Raw genomic sequence first — 19,603 nt, 5'->3', positions numbered from 1 at the left:
TACCCAGGCTGCAGTGTAGTGGCGCAGTCATATCTCACTGCAACTTCAATTTCCCCAGCTCAAACTATCCCCCCATCTCAGCCTCCCAAGCAGCTGGGACTGCAGGCATGAACCACCACCTCCAGCTGGGGCGTGTGTGTGTGTGTGTGTGTGTGTGTGTGTGTGTGTGTGTGTGTGTGTGTGTGTGTGTGTGAGCGCGCGCGCGCACTCAGGCGATCCACCACCTCAGCCTCTCAAAATGCTAAGATTACAGGCGTGAGCCACTGCGCCCAGCCTATTTTCACGATTTTTTTTTTTTTTTTTTTTTTTTTTTGAGGCAGAGTCTCGCTCTGTCGCCCAGGCTGGAGTGAAGGGGCGCGATCTTGGCTCACTGCAAGCTCCGCCTCCCGGGTCCACACCATTCTGCTGCCTCAGCCTCCCGAGTAGCTGGGACTGCAGGCGCCTGCCACCATGCCAGGCTAATTTTTTGTATTTTTAGTAGAGACAGGGTTTCACCGTGGTCTTGATCTTCTGACCTCATGATCCGCCCGCCTCCGCCTCCCAAAGTGCTGGGATTACAGGCATGAGCCACCACACCCGGCCTACGATTTTTTAAATTTAATCCCAATCCTGTACATTTTGAAGGGGCAATCCTAGAAAATGTTGCAACTGAAAACTTGACCTATCACAAGGTTATGAGCAAAAAATTACTTGGAAACATTCTATGTGAAAACAAAGAAACAAAAGTGGTAACTACTTGCCCCCGCAGGGAATGATGACATAATGTATCCTACATCCCTACTTGGAATTCTCTACAGCTGCTAAATCCAAGGAGGTAAAACCTGCCAGGTAATGGCATAGATTAGATTAATGTCCACCAGACACTGCGAAGCGGAACAGGCACTATGTAGTGACATAATATTGCATCTACTCATGCACACAGGAAGGGCTCTGGCAGGGGACATAGGAAAGAGCTGACTCTGGGGAGATGAGGGAGGACTGAGAGGACACTCGTGTGTGTGTGTGTGTGTGTGTGTGTGTGTGTGTGTGTGTGTGTGTGTGTGATTTAAAACATTTTTTACTAATAGAATGTATTACTTCTATAATTTAAAAATTAAAAAATATGGGGCCAGGCCCGGTGGCTCATGCCTGTAATCTCAGCACTTTGGGAGGCAGAGGCGGGCAGATCACCTGAGGTCAGGAGTTCGAGATCAGCCTGGCCAACATAGCGAAACCCTGTTTCTACTAAAAATACAAAAATTAGCTGGGCATGGTGGCACACGCCTGTAATCCCAGCTACTCGGGAGGCTGAGGCAGAAAAATCACCTGAACCCGGGAGGTGGAGGTTGCAGTGAGCGGCGACTGCACCACTGCATTCCAGTCTGGGCAACAGAGCAAGACTCCATAATTAATTAATTAATAAAGGATGAACAATCCTTTTAAGGTCAGTTTCAGAATGTTCTTGGAGCGGGAATTTTGTCCACTGTGGAGACTGTTGGGGACACCCTGTGTTGGAGATATGTCTAGATCTGCTTGGGGAAAAAAAGAGAGAGCTGTGGTGGTAAGAAAGCGACTTACCCATCCTCCTCTTCATGACCATCTTCCTTGAAGGCTGAGAGTGGAGCTGGGGTGTGCCCTGTGACCCAGTCTGGGGAGAACCCAACGGCAGAGAAAGATGCTTCCTTTGGGAGCCCTGGGAGCCAGGCGGACCCTCCAGCCACAGCCCAGCTGACCCCTTTCCCACCGGTGCCAGCCACTAAGCCCATCTGTTCCAAGCCCCTTTCCCGTTTCCCTGACCAATGTCCCTCAGGATTAGGGACCAAGGGGCAGCTGTCTGGGACGCACACCTTGCCTCTTCCATACTCTCCCCTCTCCCTCCTCTTTGCATGCTGTGTTTCTCAGTTCCCAATAACCAGGCCACAAAGAGATTCAAGCATTTGTTTCTTCTTTCCTACTCCATTGAAGAGGCTGACAATTATAATAATTACAATGAATTACAGAAGGAGGTGGGATCTCAGCCCTCCAGGGTCAGGGACTCTTAAACTACCTCCTTTCTTTCTTTACTCAGCTCTTCCCCATACCCCTGTCTTAATGTTTCTTCCTTTCCTCAAAATCCTCAACAGAGAAGCCAGAGCTGGGCAGGTGTGGGGTATGGGTTAGACAGAGGTGTGCTGGGGTCAGGCTGCCTCGCCGGTGGCATTCCGCCTCTTCTCACACACCCAGCGGTGCACCTGCAGGCAGAAATCATCGTTCCAACGGCCATCCGGCCGGACTTCAACACAGTCTTCACTTCCGCCCAGCTCATGCCCGTGCCAATCATCTGGCTGAGTGACAGCCCAGTTCCTAAGGAGGCAAGAAAAAACTCAGACTCTGCCACGGTGGTAAGAAAGCGACTTACCCATCATCCTCTTCACGACCATTCTCCTTGAAGGCTGAGAGTGGAGCTGGGGTGTGCCCTGCGACCCAGTCTGAGGAGAACCCAACCGCAGAGAAAGATGCTTCCTATCCCCAGTCCCAGCAACCCTCACCCCCAGCCCAGAAAAGCGCAGCTTTGGAGGGGTTGGGAGTCTGGGGAGGAGAGGACTGGGGAATTTGGTACCTGAGGGATGAGTCAGGGTGGCTTGGCATGAAAGGCCAAGGGGGCTGTCCCCAGAGAAATCTAACAAGGAGATGAGGGAAGAAGCCACTTACTTGTAGTTGTGCCTATAGTCTGTGCCGTCCACCCATTTCCAGGAGCCATCACTGTCCGTGAGACCTATCCAGGTATTGAAGGGGTTCGTGTGTTGTACAATGAATTTCTGGAAACACAGGCAAGAAGGATGTTTACAGTCTCTTGGGCCTTTATCCTCCCTCCACGCAGGCATGGAACTGTGGCCCCCCCCTCAGCCTTCCCCAGCCTGATCTGCCCCCAGGCTGAAGCATCAGCTCCCAACAAGGCTGCTTCCTAGCTTTTCCTTCTGTCACTCTAGCTATTGTTCAGTGCACATTTGCTGGGCTAGACGTTGTGCTGTCTGTGCAAAGACGATCTCATTTAATCCTTCGAAGCCCTCTAAGATGGGCACTGCAGTGACCACACTTTGCAGGGAGTTGCAGAGACAGAGAGCCAATCCTGTACCTGAGTTAGTGGCCACCGTCCCCCATTCACAGCCCTGGCCCAGTGTCCCCCTTCATTCCCGGCTTATGGCTCTACCCAAGCTCCAGTTCTCTCCCTGTCTTCTGCCCACAGCTTCGAACTCCTGGGATCCCGACCTGGTCCCTGCTCTTACTGCCCCCCAGACCCCAGACCCACTAAAGATCTCAGCTTCACTCGCCTCTCAAGTACCTCGGCCCCTGGCAGCTCTCACTTCTATGGTAGCTTCTATGAGATGTGTCAGGCCCAGGAGCTTCTAAGCTCAGACCCCATTATGATCTAGCTACACGGAGTCTGACAATGGGGGAAAATAGGGAGACGCCTGGGGTGTGAGGAAGCAGCCCAGTCAGCCAGTTGACAGGGGCTTGGGTGAACGTGGCCTTCGAGCCTGCAGACAGCTCCCCGGGACTCACACACACCCACACTCCCAGCATGGCAGCCCCTCCAACTGGCTTTCTCTTACACATACAGCTGTTCCTGGGGACCTAAGTCCTGCGGTTCAGTAGGGTAGGAGGGGAAGGTGTGGTCACCTGATTTTGTGGAGGAAGCGGAGGGATGGATCCGTTGAGCAATGTGCACAGTTAACAATTCCCTCTGACAGCCTGTGAAGGGGCCCCAGTAGTATTGGAAGGACAATTGCCTAATTCTACTCCCACCCTCTAGAAAAACAACTAAGGTTGCAGTTATTCACCTCACCTGATTGAGCACCAGAAACTGTGGCATCCCTAAATCCTGGAATCCCACAAACAGGACAATGTCCGATGCGTGAAGGGGCAGTCCTGAGGCAGGTGAGGCTGCTCCCCAAATTCAAAGGACTCAACGGAGTTGGAGAGAAAGTGCCTGGAGACACACTATGTGCTGCTACCTGCTGCCAGCCCTCCCTCCCATCACCACCAGCAACGGAACAACTGGCCTGACACGGTGGCTCACGCTTGGAATCCCAGCACTTTGGGAGGCCGAGGCGGGCGGATCATGAGGTCAGGAGATCGAGACCATCCTGGTTAACACGGTGAAACCCCATCTCTACTAAAAATACAAAAAATTATCCGGGCGAGGTGGCGGGCGCCTGTAGTCCCAGCTACTCGGCAGGCTGAGGCAGGAGAATGGCGTGAACCCGGGAGGCGGAGCTTGCAGTGAGCGGAGATGGTGTCACTGCACTCCAGCCTGGGTGACAGAGCGAGACTCCGTCTCAAAAAAAAAAAAGTAACGGAACAACTGAGCAGAGATTACAAATTAGCAGCACTCGGCCCTCTGTGTTAAAGACTGAGAGAAGGAATCAGATCGTGCCAGATGATCAGAGAAGATGGTCCAGGATAATTCATTCCCCTTTTCCTGGGTGAACCATAGGAAAGAAAGCATTGTGCCCATTCATAAAAGTAACAGAGAAAATCAACACGAAACTTATGCCCCCAAAAAGAAAGAGGAAGATGAGGTAGAGGAAAAAAGAATTGTGATATCAAAAAGAGAGGTGAAAAATAGACTTTGAAAAGAAGCCTTGTTTCAGAATATGAGGGGATGTTGGAGAACAGTTTCTTTACATACTCGAAAAATTTTAAAAACAATGACATAAGGCCAGGCGTGGTGGCTCAAGCCTGTAATCCCAGCACTTTGGGAGGCCGAGACGGGCGGATCATGAGGTCAGGAGATCGAGACCATCCTGGCTAACACGGTGAAACCCCATCTCTACTAAAAAATACAAAAAACTAGCTGGGCGAGGTGGCGGGCGCCTGTAGTCCCAGCTACTCGGGAGGCTGAGGCAGGAGAATGGCGTGAACCCGGGAGGTGGAGCTTGCAGTGAGCTGAGATCCGGCCACTGCACTCCAGCCTGGGCAACAGAGCGAGACTCCGTCTCAAAAAAAAAAAAAAAGAATGACATAAAACATGAAAGAAGATATCAAAAAAAAAAAAGAGAGAGAGAGAGAACATGATAAGGAAAGGAACTGAAAAGTTTGAGCTACATTAAAAAATAAAAAAGCCCAGGCATGGTGGCTCACGCCTGTAATCCCAGCACTTTGGGAGGCAGAGGCAGGTGAATCACCTGAGGTCGGGAATTGAGACCAGTCTGACCAACATGGAGAAAACCCATTTCTACTAAAAATACAAAATTAGCCAGGTGTGTCAGCGCATGCCTGTAACCCCAGCTACTTGGGAGGCTGAGGCAGGAGAACTGCTTGAACCTGGGAGGCGGAGGTTGCAGTAAGCCAAGATTGCACCATTGCACTCCAGCCTAGGCGAGAGAGCAAGACTCAGTCTCAAAAAAAAAAAAAAAAAAAAAAAAAAAAAAAAATTTTTTCAGATAAAACACTTAAGCAACCTAGGAAAGGAAAGACACAGACACATGGGAATAAGAGGTGTCCTGGTCTCCTCACCTTTCCTATGGAAGTTATACAAACTTTTAGTTTTCAAAGCCAATAATTTTCAGCCTATTAAAGTTATACAAGCAATCACTGGAATAACTCTAAATAAACTACATAGCTTCCAAAATACCATAAAGGAGAAAACAAAAAGAACACCTCTCACACAGCAAAAAGCATGTAAAGCAGAAAAAAGAAAGGACTAGAATTAAACATAGCTATTAAAATATAAATGAGACATTCACCTATTGAAAGAAAAGGTACTTATTAGATTTTAAACATCAAAAACAAAACCTGCCAGGCACAGTTTTTGGATTACAGTGGCTCAGACACCTGTAATCCCAACACTTTGGGAGGCCCAGGCAGGCGAATCGCTTGAGGCCAGGGGTTCAAAACCAGCCTGGGCCACATGGCGAAACACCGTCTCCACTAAAAATACAAATAACTACCCAGGTGTGGTGGTGTGCACCTGCAGTCCCAGCTACTCAGGAGGCTGAGGTGGGAGAATCCCTTGAGCCTGGGAGGCACAGGTTACAGTGAGCTGAGATCATGTCACTGCACTCCAACCTGGGCAATAGAGCCAGATCTTGTCTCAAAAACAAACAGAACAAAAAAACCTATACAGGAGAAATACCTTAAGCTTAGCTGCCCCATGGTACCCTTCAGGGAATGATCCAGGATGAAGCCAAGATTAATTTAAATCATTTTTTTTTTTTTTTTTTTTTTGAGTCTGAGTCTCGCACTGTCGCCCGGGCTGGAGTATAATGGCGCAATCTCAGCTCACTGCAACCTCTACCTCCCGGGTTCAAGTGATTCTCCTGCCTCAGCCTCCCAAGTAGCTGGGATTACAGGCACCCACCACCATGCCCAGCTAATTTTTGTATATTTAGTAGAGACGGGGTTTCATCATTTTGGCCAAGCTGGTCTCGAACTCCTGACTTCATGATCCGCCTGCCTCGGCCTCCCAAAGTGCTGGGATTACAGGCGTGATCCACTGCACCCGGCCTAAATCAGCATTTTTAAGGGCGAGATCCAGGAGTCGATATTTTTTTTAACTCTTGAAGAAATTACAATGTACAGTCAAGACTGAGAATCATTAATTTAAAACAGAGATTCGAAAAGGTAAGAAACGAAAGGATGGACAGAGATACAGCAAGCAAGTGCAAGTGAAAAAAAATCAAGGACTGTGGTATTTATATATCAGATAAATTCAAGGCAAAAAGCATTAAGTGGGCCACATGGTGGCTTCATAATGACGAAAGCATCATCCGCCACGAAGTTGTAGTGACCATGAGCTTACTGTGTGCCAAATCACAGAGCACTGAGATCTTAGGTTGAACTGCATGAAACTGACATTTTTATAGGTCAAAACTGATTAAATGCTGGCAAGTTCAACCTGACCAGTAAAGCAAAATATGTTTGTACTCACTCTATGCTGTCAAGCACTAACAGAGCCTGATGTCATGCAAACAATACATATATTCTGGCCCCTGTATCACATGGCTTAACTACTGTGGCATTAAAATACTTCCAAGTTCACGCCAAGCACAGTAGCTCACGCCTGGAATCCCAGCACTTTAGGAGACTCAGGTGGGCCGATCACTTGAGGTCAGGAGTTCAAGACCAGCCTGGCCAAAATGGTGAAACCCTGTCTCTACTAAACATACAAAAATTAGCTGGGCACGGTGACATGAACCTGTAATCCCAGCTACTCAGGAGGCTGAGGCAGGAGTATCACTTAAACCCAGGAGGCGGAGGTTGCAATGAGCTGAGATGGCGCCATTGTACTCCAGCCTGGGCAACAAGAGTGAAACTCCGTCTCAAAAAAAACCTTCCAAGTTCATACAGAACAAGGCCCTCATAGACCCCACAGTACCAAGGCAGCACGTAGCAGTTGAAAACACTGGCTAAAGAAGCTGTGTGGGTCTCAATTGTGGCCCCATCTCTCGCTAGCTGTGTGACAAGTTACTTAACGTCTCTGTCCCTTTAGTGCTGACATCCTCCCTTCCCTCATACTGGGAGAAATATGAGCGCCTGTGCCCTGGGATGGTGGGATTTGAAGAAGTGAAAGGATGAAAGCACATAGTAAGTGCTCAGTAAATGTTACCATTATTACCCTCCTTTTCCAAAACTGTCCTGTCTATTCTAATGGGCTGATTCTTCTCCAGGAACTTTGCTGTCTGGCAGCAGCCATGGGAAGGGGAGACAGAGCACCTTGGAGGGAACCGGTCACCCTCTGCAGGTGAGTCACGGGGTTCCTGCCTGCTGGGTTCCCTTCATCCACGTGACCAGCACTCCGAAGGCCAGCATAGCAAGAAGGGACTCTCACTGCCTTCCCTGTGTTCTCTGCCCTGTCCTGGCCCCTTCGGTCATCCTGTCTCACATTCTGTCTCCTGACCTGCTCCACATCACCTGGTTGCCTGGCTCCTGTCTCTTTGTCAAGCTCCAGGCTGCAAACTCCCACCTCTTAAAATCGACGGCTGCTTTAGATCAGAAAGCTGAACATATTTAAAAAAAAAAAAAAAAAGATTCAATGGCTGTTTCACTGAACCTGCCAGAGCTCCACCACAATTCTCCTTCTGCTTCTGGACTCTTTTTTCAGATTCAAAGGACAGGCCGGGCGCGGTGGCTCACGCCTGTAATCCCAGCACTTTGGGAGGCCAAGGTGGGCGGATCACGAGGTCAGGAGATCGAGACCATCCTGGCTAACACGGTGAAACCCCGTCTCTACTAAAAATACAAAAAATTAGCTGGGTGTGGTGGCGGGCGCCTGTAGTCCCAGCTACTTGGGAGGCTGAGGCAGAAGAATGGTGTGAATCCAGGAGGCAGAGGTTGCAGTGAGCCAAGATCGCACCACTGCACTCCAGTTTGGGTGACAGAGTGAGACTCCATCTCAAAAAAAAAAAAAAAAAAAAAAAAGGATAAAATAAGCCTGATCCAGCCTCCCAGAGCCCGCCTTCCAAGGGCTTCCTCCTGCCTGTGGGAAGCGTGGCCTCACCTGCTCCTCCCAGGAGTTGATGACCACCAGGTGTGAGTTCTCCAGCTGGCAGTACTTCTCCGCCTCGGCCCAGGCCTTCCCGGAGCGAGAGAACCAGTAGCAGCTGCCTTGGTGCTCCACCCAGTTGACAGGGCAGCAGGTCCTTTGGGAGCCTGAGGGGGCAGGGGGCAGGGGGATGAGATCCAGCCGGAGGGGCAGGCACACTGGGCCTGGAGACGGCCCCACCCCTACCGTTGCTGTGGAGGAGCTCCATCTGGCAGGCCACGAAGCGCAGGTCCACGGGGAAGTGCTTCAGATGGAGGAGCAGGATGTCATGATCTAGGACAGATAGGCTGAAAGTGTGGCCGGCAGGCGCAGTCCCCACCTGCCAGGCTCCAGCCTGTGGCTGGGGAAGTACATACACCCACAGACACGTACACCATGCATAGACCACACCACACAGCATACCACACACACACACACACCACAGACACATACCACACATAGACCACACCACACACCACACACTACACCACACACACACATACACTACAGACACATAGACCACACCACACACCATACCCCACAAACACACGCCACAGACACGTACACCACGTATAGACCACACCATACACTACACCACACACATGCACACTCATACCACACACACATAGACCACACCACACACACCCACCCCACAGACATGTATACTATGCATAGACCACACCACACCACACACATATACACATACCACAGACAGATCACACCACACACCATACCATACACACACACCACAGACATGTATACCACATATAGACCACACCATACACATACCACAGACACATAGACCACACCACACACCATACCACACACACACCACAGATGTATACCACACATAGACCACACCACACACACCACACACATACCACAGACACATAGACCACACCACACACCATACCATACAAACACACACCACAGACATGTATACCATGCACAGACCACACCACACACACCACACACACAACACAACACATAGACCACACTAAACACATCACACACACACACCACACCACACACCATACCACACACACATACACCAGACATGTATACCACACAGACCACATACACACACACACACCAGACACATAGACCACACCACACACCATACCACAAACACACCCACATACTACAGACATGTATACCACACATAGACCACACACACAGACCCGTCACACACACACTCAGACATGCCACCCAGACCACATACATACATACACATATATACCACACCACACACCACACACACACAGACACATCATACCAACACACACCCCCACATCGACAGAGACACGCCACACACACACTACAGATACTACAACACACAGACCCATCACACACACATATACAGACACACACAAATACACACATACACCACACCACACGCAGACCCATCACACACACAAACACACCAAGCGACAATCACACATCACATATATACACACATACACCACACCACACACAGACCCATCACACACAACACCACACATGTACACACAACACACACACATATACACCACACTACACACCACACACAGACCCATCACACACACCACCACACACGTACACACACAACACACACATACACACCACACTACACACCACACACAGATCCATGACATACCACACCACACATACGGAGAGAGACAGATACACACACTTGCAGGCGCACACACACACACACACATATGTGCACACTACACACACACCACACACATACACATGCACGCACATGCGCACACACCCCGGAGGCTCTCTGACCTGCTTTCAGGTCCTGCTGCTGTTTCTCCAACTTGTCTCCTAGGGATGTGATCTTGTCACCCACGCTGCCTCCTGAAAGCCGAAAGCCAGCTGTTTCCGTGCTGAGCCTCCCTCCATCTTCATGCTGCTGGGGCACCAGGGGGCCGGTGCCTTGTCCTGGGCGTTGCAGGCGTCCACCTGCTGGCCTCCTTGACCCCACCCAGGCTCCCTGCACTGCCACAGTGGCTCAGGCCACTCTCCTGCTTCAATCCCTCCAATCGGTCCCCGTTTTCTCAAAATAAAGCCTCGCTCTGTCAGCACGGCTCGCCTGCGTGGCCCGGCCCCTCCCCACCTCTCTGGCCACCCTTATCGGCCTCCCGCTCCGATGGGCTCCTGCCACACTCGATTTGCTCACAGGCCCAAGACATGGTGACTTCCTCGCCTCCGGGTGTAGCAGATCCAACCTCTCCACCTGGCACGAGCCTCCTCCGTCCCTGCCTGCCTCCCTCCTATATATCCCCCAGGGCTCCTGGACGCCTTGCCCAGCCTGCACCCCCACAAAGCCCTGTTGCAGACTCAGCATTGAGCCCAGCAAACCTGTGTGGATAAACGAGAGCCCAGCCATCCAGCGCCTCACCGTGGGTGCCGAGAGCATGGACCTCCATCAGCGTGCTCGAGGAGAAGTTGCTGAAAGCTTCCTTCAGGCTCCGCATCTCTGCTTGAAGCTGTGCACCTTGTCAGGAGGCAGTGGGGACAGGATGAGGTGGAGGGGCTGTGTCCCCATCACCGTCTGTGTGACCGGCCCCTCAATGGCCCCGCATTTGCCCCAGCTTGTGCTCCGTCCCGCCTCCATCCCTTCCCCTCCCGTCACCCCGTCACTGCCCGCCACTGCCCGTGTCTCTTTCCCCACCCCTTGCCCATCCCTGCTGGCCCCTGTGACCCTCACTTTGGGACCCGATCACACAGATGGCCACGAGCAGCAGGATGTTGAAGCTCAGGGCAAGCAGACTGAAGCGGACCATGGAGCAGAGACGCTGTGCCAGGGGCTGGGCAGGAGGTGGCCCTGTGGGAGAGGGGCATAGGAGCCAGAGGGTAAAGGCAGGGTGCTGAAGCCTGAGGAGGCATAACCTGGATGGAGGGATTGGTTGGGGCCGTGGGGGAGTCATCGCAAGCTTTGACCCCAGCATTTGAGCATTACACATTTGCACCCATATTACCATGTACAAATATACACACGCAGCTACCCTGGTGCACACACACCCATGCACACGACTCAGGATATTCACATCAGCTGTGTGCAAAGCCCGGATCCTGGAGCTAGGGGACCAGGAGACACAGAGGGGGCTGGGGGACAGACCCGGCCCTGCCTAGGCACACATCCTGAGATGGGGGACCTGTGAATGGTTTTCCTCCCATCCAGCCAGTGGCAGAGGCCTCCAGATCATCTCGGACCTTAGTCTCAGCTCTTCTAAGGCCCCTGTCCCCTCAGATTGGAGACTCCAGCAGCTGGGCCCTGTGTTATTCCTAAAATCCATACTGGAACAATCCTTCCCCTTCCAAAATTCCATTGAGATCCTTAAGTCTGGGTCATTCCACTATAGCCCACTCTCCAAGCACAACCCTCCAGGTCCCACCTGTTGTCCTCATCCCCCACCACACAAGGCCTCCTCCCCAGCGCCCTCCGCCCTCGCTCCCCTAGAAAGCTCATTCCACACTAAATTTGCTCCCCTCAGCCTGAGGTCATCTCACAGGTACCCCTCCCGCCCCTTGATCCATCTGCACCCTGACAGCACTGACACATACATTCACATGCCCTCACAAACTCTCACACACTCACATACTCTCACACATTGCTCACGTCACTCAAAAACACACATTTGCACACACTCACGACCATGCTCTGCTGTACCCACTCTCACATGTGCACGCACATGCTAATGCACACATTCATACACCCTCCCACACACATACACACACCAACACCTTCTGACACACCCATCACGTACACTCACACACCCACGTCTTCCTGCACACAGAGCTGGGCTCCCCCTCTGCTGCCTCCAGGCCCAGAGCAGCGCCAGTTGTCCCAGCCCTGAGCTCCCATCTTTGCAGCATCCACCTGCAAACAGAACACCTTCTTGGCCTTGGACCCTGACTCTGTGGACTTCCCTGTCTTCTCATTCTTATCATCCCCCACCCAGCACGACCACAGCCTGGGGAGGCTCAGTCAGGGGCCCAGATCTTCCTCCCCAGGTCACTTCCTGCCACTGTCCTGAGTCAGACACTGCCCCTGTAAGTGACTCTCCATAACTCTTCATCTTTTGCACACCAATGACTTCTACCTTCCCCCGACTGCAGCCACACTCAGGACCCCATTCGACCCAGGGAGGCCTCTGACACCTCCACTGCCCACTCCCGCTCTGAGCACAGCCCCACCCGCCCTGTCACTGCCGCCATCACTTCCTCCGAGGCCTTCGCGTTCCTCTCCATCCAGAAGCGCCCCGGGACCACAGTGTTCCCCACCAAGCTGACCCTCCACGGATGAGTCCCTGACTGTTGTTTTCAGCACCCTCCACTCAGAGGGTCCTGTCCTGCTTCCCAGTCAGACTTACCAACTCCCTGGGTAACGCTGGGTCAGCCCAGCAACGTGTCTGTACATCCACGCTGAAACCGGACTGCCCACAGGCAGCCCAGCTGTGCCTCCAGGTAGCTCTGAGATCACGCACGAGCATTCAGTTTCTCCGTGCTTCCACTGTCTCATGTGTAAAATGGAGATCACAGTCCTAGCTACCCAATTGGATTGCTCGGATAATTAGATGAGTTAAAATACGTAACATGGGCTGGGCGCGGTGGCTCAAGCCTGTAATCCCACTTTGGGAGGCCAAGACGGGCAGATCACGAGGTCAGGAGATCGAGACCATCCTGGCTAATGCAGTGAAACCCCGTCTCTACTAAAAAATACAAAAAACTAGCCGAGCGAGGTGGCAGGCGCCTGTAGTCCCAGCTACTTGGGAGGCTGAGGCAGGAGAATGGCGTGAACCCGGGAGGCGGAGCTTGCAGTGAGCTGAGATCCGGCCGCTGCATCCCAGCCTGGGTGACAGAGCGAGACTCCATCTCAAAAAAAAAAAAAATATATATATATATATATGTAACGTGCTTCTTAGGCAAGTTTGAACTTAACAGACGGGGTCTGCCCATGATGGGAAGATTTCTTCTCTCCCCAGAGACAATCAAAACAAAAACAGACAACTATAGAACATGACAGCTTTCAAGACTCTGGATATCAGGCAAGGAGGAGTAAAGATCCCTGAGGGATAAGAAGCGAACGAGATGAGCCCTCCGATCACCCCAGCTTATTGCTTGGAGAGAGTCTGCAGGTTACAGGCCAGGAAAGGGAATTCAGGCAGAGCCCAAGAGACTCCGCATGTTGAGGAGACGGAGCTGAGAGTCTGAGGAGACCAAAACAAGAGTTTAGACGATCAAACTAACTCTAAGTTACTTAACCGCATCCCAGAACAAAGCCCAAGAACATTTAGAGGAATACACAAATATCCAGCACCCAACAAGGTGAAATTGACAATGTTGGATAGTCAATAAAAGATTTCAAGGCATACAATGAAACCGGAAAACACAAGGCATGAGGATGTTCGTAAATTTCAAAAGAGATCCAGAACTGACACGGATGCTAGAATTAGCAGACAAGGATGGTAAAACAGGTATTATAGCCATACCCCATTATGTTCAAAAAATTAAGAAGAATTGTGGAGGATATTTAAAAGTCCCCAGGTGAATTTCTAGAGATGAAAACTACAATGTCTGAAATGAAAACACACACTGGCCGGACGCGGTGGCTCACGCCTAGAATTCCAGCACTTTGGGAGGCCAAGGCAGGCGAATCCCAAGGTCAGGAGATCGAGACCATCCTGGCTGACACGGTGAAACCCTGTCTCTACTAAAAATACAAAAAATTAGCCGGGCGTGGTGGTGGGTGCCTGTAGTCCCAGCTACTCGGGAGGCTGAGGCAGAAGAATGGCGTGAACCCGGGAGGCGGAGCTTGTAGTGAGCCGAGATCACGCCACTGTACTCCAGCCTGGTGACAGAACGAGACTCCATCTCAAAAAAAAAAAAAAAAGAAAAGAAAAGAAAAGAAAAAACACACTGGACGGAAATAATGGAAGATGAGAAATGCGTAAGAAAAATTTAGGGCCAGGCACTGTGGATCACATCTGTAATCCCAGCACTTTGGGAGGTCGAGGCGGGGGGATCAGTTGAGCCCAGGAGTTCAAGACTAGTCTGGGCAGCATGGCAAAACCCCTTTATGTGGCGAAACCGTCTCTACAAAAAAAATTTTTCAATTAGCCAGGTGTGGTGGCACATGAAACCCACATGCTACATGGGAGGCTGAAGTGCAAGGATCGTTTGAGCCCAGGAGTCGAGGCCACAGTGAGTTGTGATCGAGCAGCTGCACTCTAGCCTGGGCAACAGAGTGAGATGAGAGAGAGAGAGAGAGAGAGAGAGAGAGAGAGAAGGGAGGGAAGGAAGAAAAAGCAAAGGAGAGGAAAGGAGGGGAGGGAAGGGGAGAAGAGGGGAAAAGGGGTAGGGGGAGGGGAGGGGCAGGGGGAAGGGAAGGGGAAGGGGAAAATTTAGTTAACTTGAAGAACATCTATAACTCTATAAAACGAAACACTGGGAGAAAAAAATAATAAAAAAATAGAGCATGGGTGAGCTGCGGGACCATTCCTACATGTATAATTGAAGTCTTTAAAAGAAAAAGGGGTAACAGAAAAAAATCAAGTGCTGGGAGGAGTGGAAGATGCGCCCTGGCGAGCCACCGATCAGTGTCAGCTCACATGATGACACTGCCCCAGCCCCCACCACCCAGGCGGCTGGAGAGAAACGCAGTGACTTGGTTGCATCCCTTCAGACGGCCCCTCACTGGTGTCCCTCAGTCCATTCAAGTGAGCTCGCTCTCCCATTAATTTCAGAAATCCTGGCCTCTCTCCAAGCCTCCTGCTCAAACTCTAAATTCTCTCACCCTCAGAAGATTCAGCAGCATTCAATATTCTTTCTGAGTGTTCACTATGTGCCGCGCGCCGTGTGGGCACTGGAGTTGCAGAGGAGAGTGAGGCAGACAGGGCCTCTGCCTGTGGGGCCACCGCCTGTTGAGAAGTCCAGCCAGCCTACTACAGGGAGAGGAGACGCTACGGGTGTTCCTGAGTGCTCCCCGGAGGGCCCACTTGTCCCTCCTGTGCCATGCCTTGCCCTGCCCAGCACCAGCCCTCCCTCGGCTAGCCAGCCTCAGGAAGGAGGAGTCCCTCCTCCCAGCCCAACTAACCAATCCCCTTCCTAAGCTCCAAGCCCCTGCCCCCCTGCCCCCCTGCCTCCATGGAACCCGGCTCCACCACCAGCACCCACACACCTGACACTCCTCCATCCCTGGCTCTTGCCCTGCTGCCTAGAATTGCTCAGATCTCTCTCGCCTTAAAATCTTTTCCCACCAGCCTGGGCAACATAGCAAGACCCCATCTCTCAAAAAAATTTTTTAATTTGCCGGGCACAGCAGTGCACACCTATAAGCCCTAACTACGTGGGAGGCTGAGGTGGGAGGATGGCTTGAGCCTAGGAGTTCGAGGTTGCAATGAGCTATGATCCTGCCACTACACTCCTGTCTCTAAAAAACAAATTTCCAAAAAACTTGGATCCTTCAGTCAAGATTTATTAGAGAAGGATCCAGGGAAGGGTCTTGGGAGATAGGGGGAGGATCTCCCTATCCAGGATCTCTCTGTGTTCATGTCCCCCACCCACCCCAACTCACCCCACCTCTACATACACATGCACACATACACTCACACACACACAAACATGCACACACTCATATGCACAACATACACACACACACTCACACAACATACACAACACACACACACACAACACACACACAACATACATGCACTCACACAACATACACGCACAACATACACAACATACACACACAACACACACACTCTCACACACAACATACACACACTCACATACACAACATACACATGCTCACATCACACAACATATGCATGCTCTCACGCGCATACACACACTCACACACACAACAGTCACACACACACGAGTCCCAGCTGAATCTGCATTCCTCATATGCACATACATGCACATGCACACACGGGGCACACGTGTTCTTGGGTTGGGAGAAGGGCAGGAAGTTATTGTCCAGATCTCCCCACACCTCTGGGCACATGCCTTTCCTGAGGTCCTGGGGTAGACAGGAAGGTGAGGTGAGGGGACAAGCGGGGGTGCCCGGCCCTCCTCAGTCCCTGTTCACAGAGTGGGTGCGGCAGACACCTCAAAGAGACAAAGCGATCGCGAGCTGAGACGGAGGGGAGCGAAGCCACAGACACTGCACACTTGCCTTTCAAAGATGGATTTCCTCTCCTGAGATTCAGCCCGCGAGGCCCTGGCCCCTCACCTCGGTGGAAGGGATGGTCATTTTCCTCCGAGCTCAGCTGCTGGATATCTTGAAAGTCCTTGGCCATGATGGGGCCCAGACTGGAGCTGGAGCTGGGCTGGGCTGAGGTCGCTCTGAGGGCTGGGGCGGGGGCAGAGGTGCAGATTCACGCGGAGGCTGACTACGGGGTGGATGCAGGGTCAGAGGGGGTCGGGGTGGTGGCCTGCGTTGGATCTGAGGTTGGCAGGGGGTTTGGACTGAGGTTTGAAATCCCACTGGGTCCTGTCCCTTCTCAGGAGACCTCTTGGGCCTTGACCTGGCCAGGAGACCCCTCTCCACGCTCATGGACCAGACCACCCCACAGTTTCCCATGGGGTCCTCCCCGTCCCTGAACCAAGGCCTCCTTGTTCCCAAACATCCTCGTCCCAGTTGCCTCCCCAGCCTCAGTCACCTGTGAGAGGTGTGGAGCTCGGACACCCAGCTCCCGCAGGCAATCTCGGCCTTGGCCAAGGAGGGGTTAAAGCCAGGAGAACTGGGGCAGGTGGAGCTCATAGAGGAGAGGCGAGTGGAGGAGGAGCTGGTCCAGGCAAGGCCTGCACCAGAGGGTCTGAGTGTCCAAGTTCTAACCTGGCACCTCCTGGCCTGGGACTTTGGACAGTAAACAGAAGAGGAAACAGAGCTGTAATTCATTGGTGGGGTGGGGGCAGGGGACGGGGCCATCTCTGTTCTTATTCCCAGAGACGGGGCATCCCTTGGGCTGCCCTCAACTCCACATGCCACTCACCCCATTCATTGCACCATTTGGAAGGGGTGCCAGGCCAGGAGCGGCTGGGGTGCAGTTTGCCGTTTCCCTCTCTTCCTCCCCCTTTCACTTCCTGCCTCTGAATTTCCCAGAACTGTGGGTGTCTCCAAATATCCCTGACCAGGATCAGAGGGACCGGTTCTCTACTCTTGCCCAATCCGGCGGCTGAGCCACAGACCCCAGCTTCCCGTGGGCTCAGCCCCCGGACTCTCAGCTCTGGCCCTACTTGCTTCACTCTCCTGGGGAGTAAAGTCCCTCAAATCCAGAAACTGCAGCAGGAGGAGGAAGGGGCTTTGCAGAAAAACAGCTCTCCTTGCAGGAGGAATCCAACCTCAGAGAACCCCGCCCGGCCCAGACCCCGCCCGGCCCAGACCCCGCCCCGGCCCAGGCAACACAGACACTGTCCTTAGGCCCAGCCACTGCCCTAATTTCTCCAAGGTGTCTCCTCATTTATCACAGCACAACACCTGCTACGAGGCAGGACTTCTGCTATTCCCATTGCACAGGGAGGAAGCGGAGCCTTGGAGAGACGAGGCAACTTGCTCTAGGTGGAGGCCCAGGTGAGTAGAGAAACTGGGAAAGCAAAATGGAGTAAAGAGGGGAAAATAACATATAACAAAAGCTCTGGCTGGGCACGGTGGCTCACACCTGTAATCCCAGCATTTTGGGAGGCCGAGACGGGTGGATCACCTGAGGTCAGGAGTTTGAGACCATCCTGGCCAACATGGTGAAACCCCTGTCTCTACTAAAATACAAAAATTAGCTGGGCGTGATGGCGGGTGCCTGTAATCCCAGCTACTCAGGAAGCTGAGGCAGGAGAATCGATTGAACCTGGGAGGTGGAGGTTGCAGTGAGCCGAGATCACGCCACTGCACTCCAGCCTGCGCAACAAGAAACTCCACCTCAAAAAAAAACAAAAAAAAGAAAAGAAAGAAAAAAAAAAAAGAAAGAAGAAAAGAAAAGAAAAGAAAAAGGAGAGTCTTCATGGTCCTACGAGGAAGACTGGCTTCCATGAACCAAGGAGCGTGATTCACTAACTGTCTGCACTTGTGCTAACAATAGCTCGGGAAAGAAAACACAGTTTTTGTGCATGATATTCTGACCCTCACCAAACTTGGGCTGCTGGCTACAGGCAGGGTTTCTCTTATGAAGCTGCCCATGTGTCCCCAGGTGCCGAAAAGGAATTCAAACAGAGGCCTTTTCTGTTCTTGGAACTTTCTGACCCACATAGGAAGTAGCCACACCCCAGTACCCTGACATTCCCACCCAGCCACCAGGCAGTGGCAGCCCTTCAACTACAACCCACAGTGAGAGACGAGTTTCATGCTACGATCCAGAACGTACACACACAAGCACCCACACACACATGCACATTTGTGTGTGTTACTTTCTCCTGGATCCCCAGTGCCTGCCACATAGCAGCTGCTTAACAAGTATCTACTGAATGAGTGAATAAAATAATGCATTTGGAAATGCACGGTTGACACTAAAGTTTGATATGGCAACGTGTACCTTACTACTTGCCTTCTGTTGAGTTTTCCAATTCATTAATGGGTCACAACTCAAAGTTTGAACAACAGTGCTGTGAAGCCCCCATCTTGAGGGGTATGTGGATTTAGTCTTGAGATACAGGTAAGAGCTTAACCGATGGATTGTCTACTACATGTCAAGCTTTGCCACCTGTCAACCAGGGATGGGGCCATTCTCATTGGCCGCCCCTCTTGACTGAACCGATTCCACATTTCAGGGCTTGTCACTTACACCCCCACTCACGGCACTACAGGGAGGGAAGGGACAGAGAAAGCCAGACTCGTCCTCTGTGTCCTTCTCTTTCTCCCTATTTGAAAATCATTTTAACTTAGAAGTTAACATGTACTTGGACTATTTCTAAAGTTTCCATATGGTCTTCTTACTTTGTTGTTGGAGGGGTTTTCTGTTTTGGGTTATGGAATCCTATTTTATTTGGTTTTTTTTTTTTTTTTTTTGAGACAGAGTTTCACTCTTGTCACCTAGGCTGGAATACAATGGTGTGATCTCAGGTCACTGCAACCTCCACCTCCCGGGATCAAGTGATTCTCCTGCTTCAGCCCCCTGAGTAGCTGGGATT

At 51.7% G+C, this 19,603-nt stretch overlaps 1 protein-coding gene across 3 annotated transcripts; it reads right to left on the bottom strand.

Moving 5' to 3' along the window:
- Positions 1–1,903: 1,903 nt before the first annotated feature.
- ASGR2 (asialoglycoprotein receptor 2) lies at positions 1,904–17,550 on the bottom strand. 3 transcript variants are annotated; one of them, XM_050765409.1, is made up of 10 exons: positions 17,479–17,550; positions 17,146–17,342; positions 16,716–16,835; positions 11,184–11,300; positions 10,875–10,970; positions 10,259–10,330; positions 8,693–8,779; positions 8,462–8,613; positions 2,671–2,777; positions 1,904–2,322 (listed from the first exon to the last, which is right to left on the bottom strand). In XM_050765409.1, exons 3-10 carry the CDS (start codon positions 16,780–16,782, stop codon positions 2,157–2,159), a joined length of 864 nt encoding a protein of 287 aa, XP_050621366.1. In that variant the 5' UTR covers positions 16,783–16,835; positions 17,146–17,342; positions 17,479–17,550; the 3' UTR covers positions 1,904–2,156. The 3 variants fall into 3 exon arrangements, with proteins under 3 accessions (XP_050621366.1, XP_050621365.1, XP_050621364.1); XM_050765408.1 differs by having other exon boundaries at positions 16,659–16,875; positions 17,479–17,549; XM_050765407.1 differs by having other exon boundaries at positions 16,659–16,835; positions 17,479–17,549.
- Between the last annotated feature and the right edge of the window lie 2,053 nt (positions 17,551–19,603).

Source organism: Macaca thibetana, chromosome 16, assembly GCF_024542745.1.
Source record: "Macaca thibetana thibetana isolate TM-01 chromosome 16, ASM2454274v1, whole genome shotgun sequence".
Lineage (NCBI taxonomy): Eukaryota > Metazoa > Chordata > Mammalia > Primates > Cercopithecidae > Macaca > Macaca thibetana.
This window is presented reverse-complemented; position numbering and strand designations above follow the sequence as displayed.